At 36.6% G+C, this 25,907-nt stretch overlaps 1 protein-coding gene and 1 pseudogene across 1 annotated transcript; one reads left to right on the top strand and one right to left on the bottom strand.

The window, feature by feature from the left end:
• Positions 1-5,511: 5,511 nt before the first annotated feature.
• On the top strand, positions 5,512-12,537 carry LOC100777632 (thioredoxin-like; annotated as a pseudogene).
• LOC100787437 (transcriptional corepressor SEUSS) lies at positions 12,427-24,964 on the bottom strand. Its single transcript, XM_003541759.5, has 10 exons — positions 24,520-24,964; positions 22,836-24,120; positions 22,623-22,742; positions 22,290-22,338; positions 21,907-22,121; positions 21,724-21,792; positions 20,883-20,980; positions 19,978-20,071; positions 19,534-19,603; positions 12,427-14,079 (listed from the first exon to the last, which is right to left on the bottom strand). The coding sequence occupies exons 2-10, from the start codon at positions 23,898-23,900 to the stop codon at positions 13,073-13,075; spliced, it is 2,787 nt and encodes a 928-aa protein (XP_003541807.1). The 5' UTR covers positions 23,901-24,120; positions 24,520-24,964; the 3' UTR covers positions 12,427-13,072.
• Between the last annotated feature and the right edge of the window lie 943 nt (positions 24,965-25,907).

The raw sequence follows: 25,907 nt of genomic DNA on the forward strand, positions 1-25,907 counted from the left end.
CCAACCACACACATCAAATATTCACTTAATGCATGTGAAATTACAAAACTACTCCTAATACAAAAACTAGTCTAGGTGCCCTAAAATACAAGGGCTGAAAAATCCTATATTTCTAGGATACCCTACCTGCATTATGGAGCCCTAAATACAAGGCCCAAAAATAATGAAACCTTAATATAATATGTATAAAGATAAGTGGATTCATACTTAGCTCATGGGTCCTAAATCTACCCTAAGGCTCATGAGAATCCTACAGCCTTCTCTTGCATCTCTGGCCCAATCTACTTGGAGTCTTCTATCCAATGCCCTTGCAGGGTAAGATTGTATCAAAATGTGAAATATAAAGATTTTGTAGTAGGAGTATGGGTTGCACACCTTATCAACAATCCATATAGAGTGTTACCTTATGATTTATATACACTTCTACCTATACTTAGTGAACCTTGGGTATAGAAATATCTATGAATTTTATTTTGGAACTATGTAGGTGAAAGAGAGGACAATATTTTTTATTTTTGTGATTGATATATTTTTTAAACATTTCATTGCTTGTCATAAAATTGATTATGTTGTTCACATTGTAACTTTTTTCTTCAAAGAATTTGTGGGACTTCATGGTGTTAAGGAGTATTATGTTTGATAGGGGTACAAAATTTCTTTATGGGGAAAGTTTCATACTAAATTGTTTGGGTAAAATGTGTATTAGGTCTTTCAAGATTTGGTGAAAAGTTATGGTTTATCTCATCATATTTTATGAAATGTGAAGAATTTGATTCCTAGCTTATACTTCATTTGGACTTGACTAGGGAAAAAATACACCACATTTGATAAAAGACAATGATCAAATTTATCATTTTTAAAATGTAAGAAAAAAAACTAATATTGAGGGACTTAAAAGACATATTTTACTTTTAATTGTTTTTTACAACTCATCAACCACGGATAGATTACCAAACTGAAGTGGTTAATTGAACATTAATTCAATTACTTAGAGCTATTGTTCAAAAGAATGTGAATAATGTTTTTCATTACTTTATTAAGTTTGTTTATAATAGGAGTGTTTCATCTACTAACTTTAATACTTTTGAAATGATTTATGGTTTTAATCCTCTAACTCATAAGAATTTAATACCATTGATTATAGATGAAAAAGCTAGTCTTTTGAAATGATTTATGGTTTTAATCCTCTAACTCATAAGAATTTAATACCATTGATTATAGATGAAAAAGCTAGTCTTGATGATATAAAGAAAGCAAAATGGAAAAGAAACTTCATGAACATATTAGGTAGCAAACTGAAAAGAAAAATAACCAACATGCATCCAACGCTAACATAGGGCATGTTATATTTGAACAAGGTGACTCTTTATGGGAACATATTGATAAATCATTTTTGGGACATTAATGTGTGGTTTCTGCTTGGCCTACTTGACTTATATTTGTACTCAATATGGATATGATGATTAAGATTTACATTTGTGAGCTTCGTTGTACTTAAATGTCGATCATGGTTAATTTTTAGGTTTTCTCTAATTTTAACCTTTTTTGTCTTCTGTAGGACATATCTGGAGCTATAGAGGTCGGATTTTGATGATCTAGATATCCTTGGAATGGTAAAAAAATATAATTTATAATCGTTGCTTGATATTTAAAATTTAATTTCAACAATTAGAGTACTGGTTGTAGATATTAGAAACGTTAAATTATGACCATAATTTTATAATTTTATTCTTAAACATTGCAAATAAAGTTTCATTACTTGATAACTTTATTAAAAAATGTAACACCTTACATGTAATTATTTGTAACTTCAATATTGTATCTTTTACATTCATTAGTTTCTTGTTACGTGTAATTTTTCAAATACACATTTTTGTAAATTATTAAAAAGCAACCATTATTCGTATCTATAATACATATAAATTTGAAAATTTAAATGTCTGGTATTAAACAAACTTGTATTTATTTTTTAAATATTAATTTATTGACATTTTTTTTTGCAATAACTAAATATTTTTTAATCTATTAACTCAAATCATCTAATCAATGAATTCGGTTTAAAAATTAATTAATTGATTTCCGTAAATCATCTGAAAGTTAAAGTAATCGCATTTTTCTTTGCTATTTTTTTGTTGAAAACGGAAAATTGAATGATTCAGAGATTGCGATATAGTATGACTCCAAATGGCAATATTTTCTATAAATATAGTTTATTTATATTACTCGCCTTCAGGTCTCTACCAAAAATAGGAATAGTAGTACCTGGTGGATTGCAACTTTATTCGAATCTAAACATATAAAAAGTTTCTACTTATTCCTAAATTTACGAGTAAAAAATACGTGGACACTTCCTCCCCAGTCCCCACTACTCTATCTGTGCAGTTATACACACACCTTTGCTTACTGATTACTTTAGTAATGGATTATTTCTAGTGGGGAAAAAAGTTAAGGTTTCAAAACATCAATGGCATCCACATGATATTTTTTACAACTCAAGGAAGACAATGGCTTATCCACAACTCAAGGAAAGCAACATTGCCTTCTCCACATTTTGTAACGACCCGTCTCGTCGCTACGATATCAATACTCTAAATGTGAAAATTTCAATTTTCATAAAAAGAACTCCCTTAATTTTTGCTTATGAAAATAGAAGTACTTTATCTCGACATACATTCATCCAACAACACGCAATTTCTTAAGTGAATATGCATAATTATATAGAAACAAGAATTCGGTACACGTCATACACATAACGAAAATTAAATCTGTTCATAAATATAATTAAAATCTAAAGTTTACATCTTTGATACAACAAAATGAAACTTGAAAACCAACTACGGAGGAGTTGATTACAAAACACAACTCTCTACCAAAATAATGCCAACGTCATCATGTCGGCTCAACGGCTCCTCACCAGAATTTCACTTCCTGCACCCTGCCACTGTCATTCTGCTCCCACGAACAATGTTCGTGATCATCACAGGTATCAACCACACAATACAAAATTTGCAAGAATGAGTTCATTATAAAAAGAACCAATACCAAATCCAAATAACCACAATTAGCAAGGAACATAGACAAACATGATGAGCATACACAATATTCATTATTCAACACTCACATCCAACAATTATTCATCATCCACATTCAACAATTACTCATCATCCATCCATAGATCTAATCAAGACTGCACAGAATGATGCATGCACCTGACTCAACACTCAGATGCAATGTGATACGTACCAACAACAACCAAATCTCAGGAAATAGCCTAAGTGTGTCCACACGACACTCTCACTTAGGGAACTGTGCTGAGTTCGTCGGGACCACCCGGTTGTGCATGTAACAGCCCCCCTCCCATAGGTGATCATCCTGGGAGCCCAAAGGTGTTCCCTACCAGGTGACAAGTCTCCTCAGTACAAAGTACACTTGGTCACAGTTACTCTATTTCCTGTGTCGTATCACGACCAAAAGTAAGTGCCAAAGACCATGGACCAATTAAAGCGTCTTAGCATCCCCTAAAAAATGCTTAGATTCTCTAACCACGCTAGTCACCCACGTCTGGGTCATCCGACAAGGTCAGTGCACTCTACCCCCATGACATACACTCCATACGACGTATGAACGTGGCCAAAAGCTAGTGCCAAAGAAAAAGTCAGTGCACAGTGTCCCCACTAACATACACAACATCCAACGTATGAACGTGGCCAAAAGCTAGTGCCAAAGACCCTGGAAGGTCAGTGCACAGTGCCCCCCACGAACACACACAACATGCACATGCCAATGCATATCCAAGATCAATCAACATTCCATATCCATATCATTCTCAACATAGACATCATCTCGTCTCAATGACGTTATCAACAACAATAACAACCTTATTTCATATTCACATAATCATTAACAATAACATCAATTCATGTTGACATAGTCTTGTCAACAACGTCATCTCAAACCAATATCATCAAAATTATCAACATCACCGCACCACGATTAAAATCATCATTAGAAACATCAACAATAAATCATATTCCGCACATACATGTTACTTTCATGCCTGAGGTTCACACTCCCCAGGTCTTCAACCAACACAAGTCAAATAAAGACAACAATTTCATTCATCACAATAAATATATATAATGCATCCCATTCGTCAAAAACATAGTTTTTCCTGAAAATCAACATGCATATCAATAACAGTTATATCGCATCCCATTAGTTAAAAACATTATTCCTTTTTGGAAAACTCGCATGCAAAATCAAGGACAATTATATCGCATCCCATTAGTTAAAAAGATAATTTTCTTGAAAGAAAATATCAGCATGCAACAGGGACAGGCAGATATCCTCATAGCTAGGTTCCCTGACCCTAGCTATGGTGTTAAAACGGTAAAATTTATAATAAACTTCCCTCACCTATTGTGAGCTACCCCGCGGGTTCCTCGTCGCATCACTTGAAGATTTCTTCTTTGTCCTTGCTCGTCGGTTCCACACAAGCCTTTACCATGCCAAAATGAAGGAGACTTAATATGGATTTTCAGAAACAAAGCTAACAACAATGCTCTGGGTCAGACACCCATGTCACTTCATGAAAGAGCTGAGAGCATTTCGGGTTTTACAAAGGGATATCATTTTGAAATTCCAATCACGCCAACGTAACCGGGGCTCAGTATAGGTTACGGAGATAACATGCATTTCATGAAAAGATAACATTTACAAAGTCTCTATGCTCTAAGGTTTTTAAAGGAAGCGTAAAACATGCAATGGTGGTTCCAAAGTCAGAAAAGATGCAAAGACAAGCTGAAACTAACAAGGAACAAACATGGAATCATGGTTACCTCGAAGGAAAAATGAAAGGTTAAATTAGGGTTTCGCTTTCTACCGAAACCGCATGCCAAGTTGAAAGATTTCGCTTCGGTTGAAGGGTTCCTCTCGGTGTGGGGTTTCAATGGAGAACAATGGCGGTTTGTGATGGCTAATGGTTGTTGTGGGTGATGGAGAAAGTGCTTGGGATGTTAGAAATGGTTTTGGAAGAAAGAAATGAGAAAAAATGGCGTTTTTCCTAAGCTACACGAAAGCAAAGGCTGAAACGCTCAAGTGAGAAATGCTCTCTGAAACGGAAGCTTCACGCACACTCCAGACATCGTCTCAAAGATCTCAACAGTCAGATCATGGACAAGTGTCTTGTGAAGTTGCAAACCAAATTTCGAGAAGATCCAACGTTTAACGAAGGCTGGGCAGCGTTTTTACCGAGGCAGCTCATGTAGCTTCCTTGAGAAGTTTCATTAAGAGGCTTCCTCAAGAAGCTTCCTCGTGGCTTCTTTGAAAAGCTAACGCTTTAACTACTAACACCCTTTTAATAATTAAACTCACCTCCTCAAAAATACTTACAGATAAAATAACACAACAAATAATCAAACATCAAACATAATTACTAATAATATGTAGATATATATATCAGGGTGTTACACATTTCAACTATAAGTAGTGTTGTAACCGTGAAGCAGCATCATGGCCTTGGAGAACTATGTTAGAGTCACTACAGTAGGAACGGGTGCTACACCCCAATGTCTTCATCCATTCAGCCAAAGGGAAAATCTTGTTTTCGCCACTTACAGAGTATTTAAGAAATCTTTGTCAATAACAGCTTTATCAAACTCATCTCTTTATTTTGCTGCTAGTAGTACTGCCAAAAGAAAATCTCATTTTGTCTGCAATGCTCGTGAAGCAGTAAACGAAGGTAACCCAACACTCAAATTATTGTTTCTTTATTTTTCACTCAAGTAGGTCTTTTTCTTTTTCCGGTTTAAGTCCCCATTACAGATTCCATTGATTCTCTTTAAAGGGCACATCAAAGGTATAAAATTAGATAGTATAGTATAAAAAATAAGTTTAATTTTTATAAATGGTCATTTTAATTTGTGACAGGCTTAACTTCTAAGTTGCATAATGAAAACGTTAACAAACTTATTATATTTGTAAGTTTATTATATTGGATGACAGTGTAAATGGTACATGAACTATTTTCTATAAAAAAACATAAAGGGGATATCATTGTAAAAAATTCATGTCAATAACATTTTGCACCCTAATACTATATCCTTGACTTGAGTGACAAATAGTTGAATATCCTTTACCTTTCTTGTGTTGAATTTATGATTTTTTTTTCCATAAAGCAAGCATCTAGGTAGTAGTAAGTGGCTGGCCCTATTTTGCAGTGCGAGTAGTGACAGATTCAAGCTGGAGTGTTGCTAGGTGCACCCAACATTTTTGCTGGTGCACCCAACACTTTATATGAAATGTCATTTATGCCCCTGGGTTAATTTTTAAAAAAAACGTCTGATTCTCTCTCTCCCGCTACTCTCTCTCTCCTCCTCGCGCACCCAGCACTCTTCTTCTTCCTCGCGTTCATCTTCATCCTTGCAGCCTCTGCTTCCTTGCATTCTTCTTCTTTCCCCCCACAAAGCCATTCTTCTTCCTCGCATTCTCCTTGCAGCCATTCTTCTTCCTCGCGCTACCATCTTCGTCTTCTTCCTCGGCCACGAACCACCGTGAAGGAAGCCGTGTTGCCGTCAAGAGGAACCACGAACCACGAACCAGCGTCCACCGTCGAGCATCGTCAGCGTCGGCCGTCAAGGTAAGCATTTCAATCATTTTCCGCCATTGATGTCGAAGTAGGGAAGCTTGGAGTTGTTTATGGATCAGGTGATCCGTAAGCATTTTCCTCTTACGGATCAAGTTGATCCAGAAAATGCTTACGGATCACCTGATCCGTAAATAGCCACAACTTCATTTTACAAATTGTATCCTATTTTCAGGATGAATTAGATTGATTAGCATGAATTATGATTATATATAGATGTATCCTCTTTCAGGGAATTATTGAAATAGTATATATTGATTAGCATGAATTATGATTATATTGATTAGATTGATTATCATGAATTATGATTATATATTGATTATCGAAATAGTATCCTCTTCTTCATTTAAAAAATTCCAAAAGATACCTAATATGTGATGATTATACTAATCTTTAGGAACCACACATGGGGTAAAGAATTATGTATAGGCTTAAGTTATGGCAGAAAAAGGGGAGTGAGAGACTTAATATAAAAACTTTATAAATATCATAATATTGTGGTGAAATTAGTGGAAATATAACAAAATATAAAAGCTTAGGAATGAATGTGTTAAGACAAAAAGTCAGAGTACCACTTATTGATGAAAGATGATAGAATTTCGCCTTAGATGGTTTGGTCATTCGAGAATAAAGAGGAATAAAAGCTCCAGTATGAAGATGATCAAAGATGATCTGATACTAATATGTTGGATACCTACTAAACAATGTAAGAATCTGTTACATCCCATACCAATCCACATCTTCTCTTTACTTATTCCACTAAATACCGAATGTCTAAAGACAGAGCACTAGCTACACCAACTGCCCACACATGCTTACACAAGACTATTGTATTACCTCTGTCGGACTGCCTTCTACATGCAGCTTCTTGTACCTAAATCCAAATTAGAGGAGAACAATAATGAATAACAATGTGCAGCTTCTTGTACCTAAATCCAAATTAGAGGAGAACAACAATGAATTACAATCTGCAACTTCTTGTACCTAAATTCATACCTTAGATAGATGCAAATACTTGCAATTAATGGATTAAACTAGGAAATAGGAATTTGACATGATAGAACTGGGAATTTGACATGATGGTAGTTTGCTTAGAACCTCTGAGCCTATATGTGAAGAAATGCATTTGGAATCATGAACCAACTATCCCAAAACCTTAAGTTATTTAGAACTCTAAGCCACATGGTCGGCTATAATATAATATCACAAATGATGAACCAACTATTCCATACAAATGGTTTTATATCAAACTTTAGAGCAATAAGCATTTTGGTCATCAATTAAGCAGCCATTCTATCACCTAATGCTAATACTAATTCAATTCCCAAAACCCTATCATAATCATCAATTAAATTTCAAAAACTGAAAACATAAAAGGTAGAGAAACAAAACACAAATTCTCAATTAATAAAAGGGACTTTAAATTTAATCACAACCTCGAGATCCTTGAATTGACTTTGGGCTACACTAAACATTCTTAGCAACAAATGAAAACTTGTTTTAATTTCTCATGACTTTTTTGGTAACATAAGGAATTCCTTGTTCAACAGTGAGCTTGCCAAGAGCTTCAATTATATGGTCATGAAGTGATATGTTAGGGGACTCAATATGAGAGAATATGCATACCATTTCAGCTTCATAACCTGAACCATTCTTACTTCCCATGCGTGAATTCATTCAACACCTATGGAATAAATCATTCTACATGTCAATTCTCTCTTCCTGATTGGCTCAACATTTGCCAATCAAAGTCTTGATACACAAATATAATTAATCTTATAGACGAAAAGGAAAATTTAATGAAGAGATAAATAATCCATTTAATCATCATAGTCTCAAGTTATTTTAGAACTAATTGCTGCTACTTTTTTTTTTTTGGCTTCTTGTGACATTTATAAAACCATGCATGGAGACATTTATAAAACAATCCATTTAATCCTCATAAGGAAAATTTTACCCTTAATTCTCGCAACAAAATCCTAAATTATTTGATCCATTGAATTTTGTGCCTTCTCTGGCCTGAATTAAATTGTCCATACTCTACTGATGTTAGTATCAATAGACGAACACAACCTAAACCATGCATGGAGTTAAGGTATACTATACTGATGTTAACAGGAATGATCTGTTTCTCAGATTCCTGAATCAAGGTCAATACCACTAAGCATTTGAGATTTTGTTGACCATTGTTTCTCAGATTCATAAAGCTGAGCAAGTTTCTCTCTAATAACTAAAACATATGATAAAACAACAAGTTGGCATTTAGAGTAATTGAATTGAGTCAACCAATTGCTTGAACAACCATTGGGTGATGGTGCTTTGCTGTCCCAAATCAATGTCCTATATGCGTTAGACGCATGAAATTTGAGAAAATGAAATGAGTGATGGATTTTGCGGTACTCATTTGCAGATCATGGTTAGGACCAGAGGATTAGGTCGTGCCTTAGGTCAGGTCACTCGCAAAGGTGTGGGAAGAGGAGATCATGATGATTCTGATGATTCTCCACAGCGTCGACGACTTGCTGCATTCACACGGAGGCAGCGAGTCGCTGTGACTGCGGATCACATCGATGAGCCAGTCATCCCTGACCCAGATGTTCAGGATGACCCGATGGAGGCACCAACTGCTGTGGAGGAAATTCCTGCGGACATTCCTGCGGACGCAGGCGCAGAGGAGGCTGAGGATCAGCCTCAGGGATTTCCGGGTGGTCCGAGCGACCCATCTGTGCTGACAATGTATGCGGATCACGTTGCTTGCAGCGTATGGACGGGAGAGGTATTTATACTATTTATTTTTAGTTACTTGTAAATTATACTATTAGTTTTCCTTTAAATGATAATTTTAACGAATTTTGCGTTCCTTTTATACTTCAATTCAGGAGCGTCCTGAATTGAAGTTATCCTCTCATGGGAGGAAGGTCCACAGTTTAGGCAGGCCTGTCCCTGCCATTGAGGGACTTATTGCTGGTACAGGACTAAGTCCTCTGATCGCGTGTTCGGTAGACACCGACGATCGGGGACTTTTGTCTGCGTTTGTGGAGCGGTGGCACCGGGAGACGTCTAGTTTCCATCTCCCGGTGGGTGAGCTCACCACACATTGGACGACGTCTCCTCTCTTCTCCATCTTCCCGTTATAGGCGACTTTCACGCATTTGAGCCCTTGCACGTGGATGATGCGGTTCAGATGCTGGTGGACTTGTTGATGGTGTCTCCAGAGTCTGCTAGGGCTGAGACAGTCCAGTGTCGCGAACCGTACGTACGCCTACAATGGGTACGTGATATATATCAGCGACGATGCCAGGCAGGTCATTGGACAGCTGTGGCTCGTGCATATCTTCTTCACCTACTGGGTTGCACTCTGTTTGCTAACAAGAGTGCAACCAATGTCCATGTTGTCTACTTGGAGGTCCTTCGTGACCTTAGTATGACAGAGAGGTACGCTTGGGGAGTGGCTACTTTGGTTCATATGTACGACCAGCTGAACGATGCATCCATGAGCCACAGTCGACAGCTTGACGGTTACATCACACTACTGCAGGTAACAAATATGTTTTTCATTCATTCAGGCTAAACAATGTTCAACATTAAATTTTGTTACACTTTCATTATTAATGTTTATAATTTGAATGTTACATCTGTAGTGCTGGATTTACGAGCACTTTCCCTCGGTTGTGGAGTCCACCGCTGACCAGGACTACGACGAGGCTTCTCCGCGTGCGTGCAGGTGGATTGCGACAAAGAAGACCGTGAAGAGAATTCGCACGCCGTCGTACAGGGAGCGCCTGGACTGACTCCGGATTTCGGATGTCTGTTGGATCCCGTATGGGGAGCATCGGGAGGTCCGGGACTTCCACGTCAGATCATGCTACTCCGGTCTCTTGCGCTGGGGGCCTGTTGCTGTTTATTACCGACCAGAGAGGGTCGTGCGCCAGTTTGGTTACACGCAGACCATTCCTGCTCCTCCTGTCGATTCATGGGTCTTGTATGATGATATACACGACAGGTGGATGCACTACGAGGATCATATCGTACCTGCAGGTGAGGTGTGCGTTGTGTCAGGGGCGTGTTCCAGTGACTACATCGACTGGTTCTTCCGCATCTTCCATCCTTTCATGACACCAGGTCATGCAGTAGATCCTCTGCCTCATGGTCACGCCCCGCAGCCCTGAGTCGTCCCTCAGGCCCCGCAGACAGATATCCCTCGTGTGCCAGAGCCAGGAGCATCGTCGACATCTGTGGAGGAGCCCAGACATGCAGTGGTAAGTAATACTAATAATTTACGTCATTTACCTCAATATTTGCATAATAATTTGTGTAATTAGTTTGTTTTGTATGTAACAGGAAGTTTGTGATGACATTGCTGAGAGGTTGGAGCGCCATCTGAATCTAGGGGTGGTCACGCCTGGCTCATCGACACATGAGGTGATCGAAGAATGTCTCAGATTGGCCAGGAGTGTGACACAAGACCATCTAGTATACATTAGGTGTAGATGCAGGCGGTGCACTGATCAGGCTTAGTTTATGTACATATTTTACATTGATATTTCTTGTATATACAGATATTGTACATGAACTCATTTCATGAGTATTGTTGGTTTTATTTATTTTCATTACTAATGTTAGTTTTATTTATTTTCATTGATTATATATTCCATTTGTGTCTATATACACGTGTGTTATTAAAATGGTCTAATTAACTTAGTTTACCAACTAATAAAAAATAATTTAAAATATAACTTTAAATATAATTGAAATAAAGAAGTTGAAAAGGGTGTAAAAAAAATAATTAACCAAAAAATGGACATCATTCGTTATCTAATATAACGTACTAATATTTTTAAATTCTCTTATAATTATAATTTTTCCACTTATACTAATGATCATGTAAAAAAATGTATTATAAAGTAGTTAATATTTTAGTTTTTTTATATAATACTAATTATTTTTTTTATATTCTTTATAATATTAATAATGATATGATTAATTCTTTATAATATTATCTTTTATGTATTTATTGATTTTTATTAATATGTATAAAATAATCTTAAACAATAATTATAATGGGACTGAATAAGTATTTTAATATCATCTTCTAAACAAATTTATTCTAAAAATATATATTAAAAAATTAATTATTTATAATAAATCAATATTTATAAATATATTATAATTAATAAAATAAAAAATAGATTTAATTATATTATAAATAAATATGTTGTATTTAAAATTATATTATAATTATTTTTCCTCTTACGGATCAACTTGATCCGTAAGAGACTTCCAGATCAACTTGATCCAGAAGTTACGGATCAATCCGGAAGAGACTGACAGATCAACTTACGGATTAAGCTGATCCGTAGGTGGAAAACTAAGTAAGGGCAATTTTGCTATTTTTCAAGAATGTTGGGTGCACCAGCAATAATACTGGGTGCACCTAGCAACACTCTTCAAGCTGGAAGAACCTTGTCATTGCAAGTGAAACCCCTGTGCTGGTAGAGTTTTGGGCACCATGGTGTGGTCCATGCAGGATGATAGCCCGTCATTGATGAGTTGGCGAAAGAGTACTCAGGAAAAATTGCATGCTTCAAGCTTAACACCGATGACTATCCCAACATAGCTACAGAGTATGGAATCAGAAGCATATCAACTGTTTTGTTCTTCAAAAATGGAGAAAAGAAAGAAAGCGTAGTTGGTGCAGTTCCCAAGTCCACTTTGTCCGCAACAGTGGAGAAATATGTTGATGTATAAACTGGAAAGGAAGAAAATGCTATAACAAGGAACGCTTGATCATAAATTATGGACCATCTTGCTTTTAATGGTTTTCAACACTTCAAAAAGTACTTTGTATCCACATCTTTTACAACATTTGTTAAAGATTACATTGTATAAATTCCCTCTTCTCTTCTCTGCTGTTCCTTCTGCCATACATTACAGTTCACTTCGCCAAATTCTCATGCCAAGTTAATTTGGCACCATTACTCCAGGTTTGGGAGTAAACTGAAATTCCAATGTCTTCATGGCCTTTCTAGCTCACGGCATAAACTCTACAGGGGACTGAAAAGCCAAACATGGGTGCCAGACTTGTCAACTGCCGACGCACATGGTCCTAATCACTTGAAGTTTGCAGTCCAAAGCAATAACTTTCTTGCATGTGTAAAGGATAAGTTTGTGAATGCCATCAAGACATTTAAAAAATACAAAAATTAAAAGTTACATTTGAATTCAAAAGGAAAATCAGCCCCATCAGCCAAACAACCAGCCAACAAATTTTCATTTTTTATATATCTAAAATAACAGATTAGTACAAAGACCTAACACTACCCGATTGCGTTCTGCCATCTCCAGGGGGCCAAAGGCAATTCTAGCATTTCTCATGCTGCACAAGCAGCTGCCCAAGAACCACAACATCCAATAAGACTACAAAGGCTCTCATGGAGACGGTTTCCAATCAAATTGAAGATTACTGAAGCCATTTACTCCTCCTAGCCCACTAAGTAGTTGGCTTGACAGATCCTGCTGATGATTCATAACTTGATCACGCGCAAGAGATGCCATTCCTCCCCTTCCATTCATGATTGAATTATGTCCCATTACAGGTCTCATTCCATTAGTCATACCAGCTGGACCAAGACCAATTGTGCCATAACCACCAACCCCAACACCTGAATTACTGTTCACAGCCACATTACCCACCAGGCCACTGACACTGCCACTGTTGAGCCCTGTATTGTTACTCCCTGGTAGAATCCCGTTTACATTCTTCATGTCATTTCCAAGCGAACCAGCACCAGCCATTCCACCAGGGCCATTCATCTGGGAGGACATCATCATCTCATGAATGATTTTCTGGACCGAGCTCTGGGCATCGCTAGGGTCAGCTTCAGCAGGAAGAGATGTTTGTTGTTGTTGTTGCAAGGAAATATTAGCTGGTGAGTTTGCTGTACCCATGTGGTTTGCTGAAGTTAAGGCAGGGTGAGATGTTTGTGGGATGTTAGATGAGGATGGTGTTGGTGATTGAAAAGGAGATGCATTTGGCTGTGCTTGTGGCATGTTACCAGAGGAACCCGGGGATGCAATTTGAACAGAACTACCTCCATAAGGGCTGCTTGCATTGTTCATGGAATTTTGTCTAGAATTCATGGAATTTTGTCTAGAATTCATGGAATTCTGGTGAAGAAGTCCAACAATGGTGCTTGTGGAGGTTGATGCAGATGCTGCATTGACGGAATTATTTACACTTGTCACACCATTGCTAGAAGCAATTTGCATAGCAGCAGTTTGCACAGAGTTTTGATCACCGTTTGAAGAATGAGGCACCATATGCTGGGGTGGCAGTTGTGGCTGTGACTGCTGCTGTAATTGATCTTCAGACTGTTGTCCCTGACTATGAAGTCCAGATGAACCACTTGTTCTCCGAGGGAATTTAGCTAAGCTATCTGAGAAAATGAAACAAAAAGAAACATCTATTATCAATCATTACAATCAAACAGCTGGCAATTATTGATTTAAAAACTGTAAATTTCCAACTCAATTATCTTGAAGACCAAAGCTGTCCTTATGGGAAGAGTTTGTACACATTTTCCCAAGTTCCAAGCAACAAAAGAGATGCATACTTATTCTTTCCAACTTTTTACGGTGTTTGGTTAGAGGAAAATGGAAAGGAGGGGAGAAAAAATAAGGAGGCCAAAATCCCTCCCAGGCCATTTTTGTATCCTCTCCTATGTTCGGGGAATCTGAAGGGGAGGGGAAATGCTTCAAGTTAATAAACAGTTATGACTAGAGTATCCCTAGTTTGAGTACTTGATCTTAATGGTTTTATTTCTCTATTATATAAAAATATACTAGAAAATTATTTTATCCCCCCTTTCCAAAACGAAAAAAAAAAAAATAAACCTCTTCTTCCCTTGGAACCAAACAAACAATTCTCTCAGTAAAGAATGGTTTCACTAAGTGCTATTAACATCTGCCAACAAGCATGAGAAGCACTAAAGACTTGAGAAATTGTATCAACACAAGGCACAGTTCAGCAATTAAAAACACAGGCAAATTTTCCCAGAATCAGAAAAAGGAACTACGGCAACATATGTGATGTTAGGATATATGGAAAATACACAATAGTATCTTGATTGTATCTTTAGAATAATTTAGAGTATCTTAGATTATCTTTTAAGATTAGTTTTCTTATTTCCTAATATAAAATGATTTGTTTCTTTATTTAGGAATTAGGATTTGATCTAGCAATAAAGAAGGGTTAGTGCTTTATGCTTTTCATCATATGAAGTAAATAATAATAGCAATCCCAGAATATTCAGTCTCTTTTATCTCCTTTATCTCCCTCTATACCTAAAATTAGGGGCAAGCATCAGACAGATTCGGTCGGTTTCGGACCAAAAAATGCTTACCAGATGTAAACCAATCTTCATTTATTCTGAACTGAGCCCGACCATTCGCTTCTTCAGTTTTGGCGGGTTTTGAATGCAGCGGGTCACAGGTTTGTCGATTGGGTATAAACAGTTTGGACAGGTTGCTTCTTTGCCGTGAATGAACCTTCAAAGCTTCATCAGTGATGCCATGGCAGTGTGCATCACTGGAGATTTAAGTTGGGAGAGGGAGAAGACAGTGACTGTTGCGAGGCAATAGACATTCATGAAAGTATGAGATAGAAGGAGGGTCACATGTGATAGAAGAAAGGAAGGGAAGGGACATGCATCCGAAGGCTTCAACATGTGAAGCAAGAAGTCTCCCAAGGTGGCTCCCATAAAGATAAAAGAGAACAAAAACTCAGATCAGAAGAATATGAAAGAGAGAGAAACCCATGCCACTTTTTGCAAATAATAATAATAATAAGAACAAAGAACACAAAAGCTGTTAATGAGTGGCAGGATGTTGTGAGTTCCAATGTATGTAGGCTATAAATGTAGGTGACTGAGGTGAGACGTGTTCTACACGCTGTGTAGCTGTCAAGCAAATTATATCATATACACTCGGTCGGGTTTGGATACAATTGAAAAAAAAAAAATCAATCCGAAACCGTCTGTTAAAACCTTGTAAATCTGATTTTTTTAAGTTTTCTAATCTGACACCCAATCTGACCAACACCTGACTACTTCTGCTTTGGTTATTTCGGGTTTTGGTCGGGTTCGGTTTTTATGCTCAACCCTACCTAAAATTCAATAATTTCAATATGGTATTAGAGCAGTACCATCTACAGAGACCTTCAATATTCTGCTGCCAGGTTTCCTAAAAACAAGAGCATTCTTTTTAAATAAATCTAGATCGGTCTGACCCAGATGATCTCAGTCAGATGTGGTTGGACCCACCATTGTTTGTTCCACATGTAATCTAGCCTGTAGTCGTTAATAGCAGGTGATATCAGCACTATCCGGTTGTCGTGTTCCACCAGCCCGTTGCAGCTGAAGCGGTGCTTTCCATGACCAAAATTGCATCCATTGTCAGTGCTATTACTTTCACATGTCCAAGACACTTCTTTTCCTCAACGTCAAAGACCCTCCTCTTTGCCCCTGAAAGCAGTGTTGCTTCGTAGGTTTGTTGGAGGGCAAATTCAACTTGCCCAACCTAATAAACTAACCTGTTTTGTTCATTTCTCTCCTTTTCTCATCACTTCTCCCTAGTCTCTATTCTGGGGTTCTGCCTTGCTCATATAAATCTGATTAGCCTTGCTCTGTTCGCAAGCACCAACTTTGATCCCTTGTGTTTCTGAAACATGACCCACATTTCTCTGGCACCATCTCTGGTAATTTCTGACATTTTCCAGCACCTTCCTGTTGTTTCTGGCCTTGCTCTGTTGTTTCTATTCAGTTCCCTCTCACTGTTCCCTGCTCTCTTACATATTGTTCTGATCTTCTATTTTGTTGCAGTAAATGCTCTCACTCTCACACAGGTCTTTCATCATTTCATCTCTATTCTCTATCAGCAGCATATGAATGTCTCAAATTCCAGGTAATTTATTAATTTTGAGTTTGTCCAAGAATGTGTATGAAATTATGAATTATTTAACTTGCATCTAAAATTTCACAATAGCAGTCATCCCACTATAGTGATTTTTGGGTTGGCAATTCTGCACCACTATCCAGAGTTGATAACTATGATCTGTCCCCAATCTCAGTCCCAGGTGCAGCCTGGCCACCTGCCAGTTTATGTTCCAGATGCCTTTCTTCCTGACTTTTGTCTCAAACCAAGTCTGGCCTTCCAAATGTATGACTTTAGACACTCGCCTCATCTCCAATTCAAACTATTTGATGTTTGTTACAAGGTTCTTCTGCAGCACCAATCATTCCATTGACTTTTTTCACAGTGCTTCAAATGGAGATTAATTGACTAGCGTTTATACTATCAGCCTCCCTATAATGAATCTTAACGATTAAAAGAATTCTAGAGTGAAAAAGAGAGATTGCAGCAATAGAATCTGAATCTATTTTCTGTTATTGATAATGATTCTTCTCATTACAATCTGATAGAACAGATCAGTAATCAGTTTATATACTAGAGGCTAGAGCTAGCTTGCAATGAAAACTTTACAGCAGTAACTAACTTTAGCTAAACAAACTATACAATAGCACAGATGAGATGACTAGCATAGACAATACTTTAACACCAATGGTGATTTCTCCTGTCTCAATGAACCATGAGTTGATGAATTCTCTTTCTTTATAATGTAATATTCTACCCAGATCTCTAGGATGATAATCATTTCATCCATGTTTGGTGTGACCCATATTATATTTAAAAGGTATATTTGTTATAAGCTTAAATCATAGTAAGCTTGCACTGAAAACTTTACAATCTGATAGAACAGATCAGTAATCAGTTTATATACTAGAGGCTAGAGCTAGCTTGCACTGAAAACTTTACAGCAGTAACTAACTTTAGCTAAACAAACTGTACAATAGCACAGATGAGATGACTAGCATACACAATACTTTAACACCAATGGTGATTTCTCCTGTCTCAATGAACCATGAGCTGATGAATTCTCTTTTCTTCGTAATGCAATATTCTACCCAGATCTCTAGGATGATAATCATTTCATCCATGTCTGGTGTGACCCATATTATATTTAAAAGATATATTTGTTACAAGCTTAAAGCATGGTAAGCTTTAGCCTGAGGAGTGGTAGAATAAATGAAAAATATCCAATAATGACTTTGATTATATTTTTAGAATAACTTAAGAGTATCTTAGATTTTCTTAAGATTATTCTCTATATTTCCTAATATTTCATGATTTGTTTCCATATTGACTATTAGTATAAATAAGGATTAGTGCTTTATGTTTTAGTCATACTATAACACATCATATCAAATAAAGTCAACATCAATAATCTCACTGTATTCAGTCTCTTAATTCCTATTCCTCTCTCTCTATATACCTTAATCCCTATAGTTTTAACACACGAAATGTATCAGTTCACACTAGCATAAATTTAAAAACAAAAATGCAAATGATGATCATAAGTGGCACACATGGACTGACATGTAACACATTATATACATGCTTCCATTCTTCCCTATACTGTTTCTTGCAGTATTTTTCCCCCATAAAACACAGCCTCAGTGTTGCTGCAATTGTGAGGTGATCCCATTGTTCTATTCCATTCTGTTGGGCTCATTTTGCTTATCTTAGGAAATCACTTCCCCTTTAAGAGTTCAACATTCTTCTCTTTATCAATTGGGCTTGATCCATGAATTTAGAGAAAGAACTCGATCACTTCTGTTTTTTATAATCCTTCATCATTAAGGTCCATTCCTTTGCCTCACATTGTTGGATTTGGCCCCTTAGTAAAATACTGCTCTGCATTGATCATCCACCAATAGGCCTTCTTTCAATAAAATTCTAGGAATCATTTTCATGAACAGCTACCCCACAGCTCCAAGGGATTTCTTCCTAATTTGCAGAACTTCAAAGGTTTTTGCACCTCCCCAATGCCAAAAGGCTAGAATTCTCTCACAAATGACAAGATGAATGATCTCTTCCCTTCCCTTATTTCTTCAACCAACTAAAACAGATAATTAACTAGTGTAACTAACTAACTAACTCCCTCATTTACAATTACTAAACAAATTCTAAGAGATAACTAACACTAACAGCCACATCACAAAAGCTAGTTGGAGAGCCCAAAGCCTTATAAACCCCACACTAGAATCTCATACCTTCAATGCGGAATTCAAGTCTCATACTGTGCAACTGGATCCTAACCACCCACCACACTTTGCAGCCCTGGTGCTCAAACAGGTTGGCTGTGCACTAGCCTTTTTGACTAGTCTTGGGCAAACACCTGCAATGCTGGGGTCACCACCACCTCTTGTTTGCAGCTGAGACACACAGTGTTCAATAAACCTTTGGAGAGTCACACCACAAAGGCTAGCTGTTGTAGTTGGAGAGCCTAAAGCCTTACCTTAACTAGAATCCCATACTTCCAATGTGGGACTCAAGTCCCATACCTTGCAATTAGATCCTAACAGTTTGCCACTAATATCACCATTTGATACTCGGCATGTTTAATTTGGACGTCAACATAGTTATCATAGGGACATAATGACATCTGACAATGAGGATCATTTTGCATTGTTTGGAAATTATAGAAATCTGTATATTCAGTTATAATAGTTCGGACTATGCTGAATTTATTTAGTAAGAAATTATAGGGACTAAACAAATAAGTTAACCCAACATAAACTGATAAATGTAAAGGCATTGAGGCTTCCCACTTCTATTTAAAGCTCGTTGTTCAATTAGAAACGATGGCATTGCAACAATATATATGGATAAGATAGCTGGGGCTTTAGATAAAACATGATACAATTTCAAGACCATATTCATATCCGTATACACAAATACGTTATAAAACAGTAAAAAGGTCATTAACTTACCCATGGGTCCAGTCCCTGTTTCTCTGCTATAATCTATCAAGTCTTTCATACTATTTACCACTTCCGATATCTGCAACATAAGAAAAAGAAAGGTTTGTGAAGTTAACTCAGCAGACCCTACTCAGTACTCAATAAAATTTATCAGAAGACATTCAATGAGTTCATAATTCCATAATTTTCCAATAACTTTTTTATTTACTTATCCATGGAAAATCTAAGAACAAAAAATCACTCTCTTTAGGTAGCACGTCAAAAAGTTATTACTTCCCAAAAATTACCAAAAAACTAATTTTAAGAAAACGCCATGAAATTATTAAAGGACACATGAAAAAAAAAACTACATTTGCCAGTCTGTTCATATGCAGCCACTGCAGCAGTTGAAATCACAATGGGATTCAACTTTATTATATATTAAAGGACATGCCACAACAAGTAGACCATTACCTGAAGGCACCGCACGTATCTCTTTGTATATCCTAAATCATTGACCAATGGAACTTCTAAAGCTTTTGCCAACTGACGGGCTGATGCAACAACCCTGGAAAAGCAGAAATGCAACACGTAAAATTAGGAAAAGGAAAACAGAAACTTGTTAAATCAAGTGAACATAATTAATTTAGACCACAGTACATCAAGAAAAAGTTGTATAAGTGGAAATAGGAAGTGGGCATATCAGACACATCCCTGAAGCTCAACTATGATGAGATGCGGAAAGACACATTCCAATTTCCTAACAACAGCGCATGATTTTAGACCACAGTACATCAAGAAAATGTTGTATAAGTGGGAATAGGAAGTAGGCATATCAGACACATCCCTGAAGCTCAACTATGATGAGATGCGGAAAGACACATGCCAATTTCCTAACAACAGCCCCTGATTTTAGAAGTCACATAAAACCCAGGAGAAAAAAAACTTTGAAAATAAAAAAACTATATATATATATAATTTTAGATAAAATAAAAAATGGCTGCAATTCCTAAATTCTTTCAAGGACACATGCAATGGCAGGGGGGCACAGATAAAAACCATCTCCCATTAGATGTATGAGTCAAGGATAGGTAGACTTTAAAATAAGCCAAGACATTAGTTCTTTTATTACAACATAAACAAATTAAAATATTATTTTATTAGAAACCACTATGAAAACTCATTCAGAATGTAATAAAATCTACCAACAATTTCGGAAATCCAGAAGCAGAAAGTTACTACATAATAAACAAATAAAGTCCAAGTTTTAAGAGCAGCAACAATTTTGCAGGTACAGCATGACAATTTGGCAATAAGATCATTAATAAAAGAGTATAGCTCATACATAAGCATAAACAATAAAGGAAAAATAGACTCACATATTGCAATTATTCTGTAACTCTGGAACGGATAAATTGGGTGTTGCATTTTGAGTTATTGCCTGGTATTTTTGAGCAACTGCTCCAAGTTGACTAACCTGCATACAACAATAGAGTACATATAAGAATCAATAATCATAATGCACAACACCCTGTCATTGTCATTGGAATCAATAATCAAAATATATAATCAACTACTACTCTATTAAAATCTCTACAAACTAAAAGCATTTCTGGCAAACAACAAAACTAGCAGCAAAACCAAGAATACATTTTGTGATGATTGGCAAAACATATTACCAAGTAACAACATCAAAACTTGCAATAGTCACATGACACAGAACCTCAAATGGTTTACAGGGTCAGAAGGATATGTGGGCTCCACAATTGTCTCATGGGCTCAAAGTTTGGAAGGTTTACACCAGAAGGAATAGAAGGAAGACCGAGAAGAATGGCAAGCTGGCAGTGAGTGAGAAAAAGGAGGGAATTAGTTACTAAATAGTGGAATATTGGAGAGAAGGGGAGTGAGGCTAGGGTATCCTTGTGTATCATTTTGTTAGTCATGGGTAGTGAGCAGTAGCTCCCTAAAGGAGCAAAGCTCTGGGCAGTAGAGATCCTATTTTACTGAATTTTCCTTAATTTGAATAATACATACAGCATCTTGTTTTTCCATTCTTGCTATATTTTTTCATTTCTGTTACTGTGGAACTCAGTTTGTATCACAAACATATAAAGTCTGTCTAATTCTCAGCCAACCATCATAATAAAGCATCTTGTATGCATATATTGATACAATATCAGGATATAAAGCCTCTCATAAATAAATTATTTAATCACCAACCTGAGGTATTAACAATCTTCTGGGGATGAGCTCTTCATGGCGCCGAGCACAAAATTCCCAAGAGCATATCTGAAAAGGAAATAACAAACAAAATGTCAACTATTTTTGGATATAAAGAGAATATCAATAATAGGGTGCACTGACTTTTAGTAAAAGCTAAAGGTAATTATTCCTATTCACAACCTTTAGGTCTGGAGAGAAAACTATTCGAAGTTGACCATCACGAACAACACGAAGTTGCTCAAAAACGCTTTCTTGTATTGCTTTTGCATAATCTAGAACAATCTGGCCAGAGGAATTATGATATTCCCGAGGCATGTCAACATAAAGTAGCTCTTCCAAAGTACCACTTTCATATTTTATTTTGAAAAGCCTGGGAAGAACCTCAGCAGTTGCTTCTGAAAACACAAAAAAAAAAAAAAAAACTTCAGGAGGAGGATAGTGCAGCATAATCATATTTTTAAACATCTGACTCGTTAAAAAATTCATAAAACTAACAGTAAGATAATAACAGACCAAAACTAAACTGGACAGAGTTAAACTGAAAAGTTACAAAAAAAACTTACCAAACCCACGCCCAGGTTTGCGATTACATATTTCACAGTGCCATACATCCTGAAAATATTTCAAAAGTCAATATGTTAGCACCTTAAACTAATGCTCAGCTTCATGAACTTAACAAGGTTGCATCTTGATTCCTGTAGAATTTTCAAGACAATCGTTGCTTGATACATAATAACATGGCAATAAGCCAATAGCAACATCAAAATTAAGATGCTAATAAAGGAAAATGGTACAATGGAGAATACTACAGACATTATTGAATAATCAAGAGACTAACTTAGATGAAGTTATCCAGGCATCAGAAATAGTTTATAAGGTTTTCTCTTGCAGCAGACCTGAGGGAAAACTCCAGTAGTTTGTCTGCCATTTCCATACATGGAAACACACCACTTCTTTTTGGCATTTGGAGCAAAATACTCAGAAACAAATTTCCTCCAGAATTCGATATTGTTATCCTGCATAAAATCAAGAGCAAATGCATTATCATAAGACAGAAGATATACATACTTAGATTTTAGAGAAAATACAATATCAAGAATAATTATTACATCAGGTCTATGTTGTTGCTGATACATGTAATGTGTCAACCGCCTGGCACACATCCCGGGTTCATATGCTGGTTTCACAGGAGACCTCATAGGCATATTTTGCTGTTGAAACTGCTGTGGTAGCTGGGACCGTTGTTGAGGCATTGCCTTCAAGAGTTGCTGCTGCTGCTGCTGATGTTGTTGATATTGCAAAAGTCTCTGCTGCTGCAAAAGATGATTCATCTGAGCAGCAGCAGCCTGAGAGGATTGCCTTGACATGTGGAGCAGTTGTTGCTGTTGTTGTTGTTGTTGCTGCTGCTGCTGCTGTTGTTGTTGCTGGTGCAAAAATTGCTGATCATTATGCTGGGGCTCCATTTTCACCGGTGCCATATTTCTCAATGTTTGAAGTTGCTGCGGTTCCAACTTCACCTGAGCAAGATTCCTCGACGGCAACTGCTGCTGCTGCCCAAACTGATCGATGTTTACCTGTGGCTCCAACTTCACCTGCCCAACACCACCCATCCCACCTCGAATGGACTGAAAATGCTGCTGCTGCTGCTGTTGCTGTTGAGCGTTCAGAGGACCAGAGAACTGTTGCATTGACGGCTGACTATGTTGTTGGAAATTCTGAGGAAGTTGCTGCGAATGCTGCTGATCTTGCAACATCTGGCTACCAGAAGCATTTGAAAATTGTGGACCCTGACCTTGACCAGATGAACCAGGGTTCATCAAATTTGATTGCAACTGATTGCCAAAATTCATTCCATTGCCAACACCAGATAGCGGATCCGCCTCTGCCCCAGCATCAATCCCTCCACTGCGCTGGCTGCTCCCAGGGCCACCAAGCCCTGAATTTGGAATTCCATTCGGGAAAGACTGATTCAGCAAGGAAGTCACATTAGACATGTTCCCTAGCATATTCATGTTGTTAAACTGGTTTCGCTGTCCCACCAGCGAAGGGAACGAGGTTTGTGAAGGCACAGCTCCCCCCCCTTGACCCGCCAACATTCCCGAATTTGATCTCAAAAGCGACAGCGGCACAGACTGAGCACCACCAATCGGCGTGGGTGGCCCAGGAGGCACCATTCTCTCACTATCACCGCCCCTTTGAAAACAATCAAACCTAAGCCCAAAAAATATTAACAACCACAACCTAGTACACAAAACATGTCCACAAACAAACCCTCTCAGTCTCAACCGACACAACGTTTCATTTCAACCCAAACTCCTCCAAGCCCTTGATGTGCCTCCAAAACAAACCCAAACACCGAAATGTGCACTCTTCAAACACTTTCCGCATGTGTCTCTGAACAACACACCAATTTTCAGATCCAAATCATTAAAAACAGTCCAAAGAATACCGTAACAATTAGAAACAAATGTATAGTAATATAATAAATCACACTAATTAATAAAACCTTTTAAAAATTTACCAAATTAGCTTCTTGCCCAACCAAAGCATTAAGTTCAATTGAAAAAAGTAAAACATAAACAAGAAATGAAAGAGATTGAATTTAATCAAACTAAAATGCGCGGTCGAGTTCAAAAAAAAATTAAAAAAAAATAAAAAATAAAATAAAATAAAACATACAAAAGAAAGTGAAAACTGTAGCGAAATAAAAAGGGTCGATCGAGCCCTAGGTGGAGCAAATCAACGATCCATGACTCGGAAAAAAGAGAGTGAGTTGGACTCAGCGAGACCTACCGAGTTGAAACCGAAGAGAAAAACAGTGGAGAGAGACAAAAAAAATGGAAAAAGAATTTGAATTGTGTGGAAGAATATGAAGAGTTGCTGGGTTGAGCTGAACTGAGCTGAGTTGAGTTGTTTCTCCTTTCTAGGGTTTCTTCTTCTGCTTCTTCTTCGGCGCCCTGTTCTGTTGAGGTCTTTTTTTAGAGAGAGAAAGTAGAGAGAGAAAGGGAGAGTGGTCTGTTGCTGCGGACGTCAAGATAGTATTCGATCTGATTGAATTTTGCTTCTCTCTTTTTTCTCTATCTCTTTTTTCTTTTCTTTCGTTATCTGTTTCTTCTTTCTGTTGGCACACTCGAGTCAAATCTTATTCTTCTTCTTCCATTCCTCTTTTTCTTTCTCTGTTTTGCACATGAACCATGCGTTGCCGTCCATCTTCCTCATCATCTTAACCATCCATCATCATACTCTATGATTAAACAATTTTATTTTTATTCAGTTTTTAACGCAACACTTTTTAAGGTCTTTTGTTTACAAAAACAGTTTTTTAGTTTTTTATTCGATAAAGGTTTATTTTTATATAAAAACTTTATAATAGATAAAATATAGATATTTTGAAATATTTTATATAATTATATCATGTATTACAGATAAATTGATAATAAATATTTTAAATATGCAAATTATTTTGAATTTATAATAAACAATTTAAATTGTGATATTAACATTAATAAAAAATGTGAATTAACTATTTATGATTTTATAAAATTAAAATTTAATGTAAAGGTAAGTGGTAAAGAGAAATGTGTCATTCAGAATTTAATTATTCATGTAATTAATTTAATTATTCATGTAATTGATGTAAAAAAATAATATATATAAATTCGGATGTTCGAATTTTATTTTGGAAAAAAAAAATCAAACACATCTCAACTTTACGAAGACAAAACATATATTTTAAATTTTTTTTTCTAATTGTAACTTGTGAGAATAATGTATGAAATGCAAAGTATAAGGAAAAAGAAAAAAAGACAATATTGGAAATGTCTAACTGTGAATGTTAAAATAAAATAAACATACTAGAAAGGAATTGAATAGTATTTGTAAATTTAGAAGTTTTTTGTGAAGCCAAAGTTTTCCAAACAAGTTTGAAATCTTTCATCCCAAGGAAAAGCATGAAGGGAAAAATAAAAACAAGAACACAAGAGTTTCTCAATCAAATTTACATCTAATTCTCTTTCAACTTCATATTTAGAAAAATTCTTGTAGCACCCTAAAAATTACTACTCAAACTATTGTGTGTTTAAGTAGAATTATCGTGTAATAGTATTATTGATAAGGAAAAAATATATTTTATGTGAACTAAGGTAATTAGTAATTAGAAGTGATTTAGACATAACAAAATA

This window comes from Glycine max, chromosome 13 (assembly GCF_000004515.6).
Source record: "Glycine max cultivar Williams 82 chromosome 13, Glycine_max_v4.0, whole genome shotgun sequence".
NCBI classification, from domain to species: domain Eukaryota; kingdom Viridiplantae; phylum Streptophyta; class Magnoliopsida; order Fabales; family Fabaceae; genus Glycine; species Glycine max.

What these genes read in the sequence shown, in the direction of transcription:
- LOC100787437 (XM_003541759.5), bottom strand. Translation starts at nt 23,900, where the DNA reads ATGGTGCCTCCTGGGCCACCCACGCCGATTGGTGGTGCTCAGTCTGTG. An exon ending in CTACTGGAGTTTTCCCTCAG is followed by an intron (nt 22,339 to 22,622) that starts GTCTGCTGCAAG and finishes AAATATTTTCAG; the next exon opens with GATGTATGGCACTGTGAAAT. An exon ending in GATACGTGCGGTGCCTTCAG is followed by an intron (nt 19,604 to 19,977) that starts GTAATGGTCTAC and finishes CTTATGTTGCAG; the next exon opens with ATATCGGAAGTGGTAAATAG.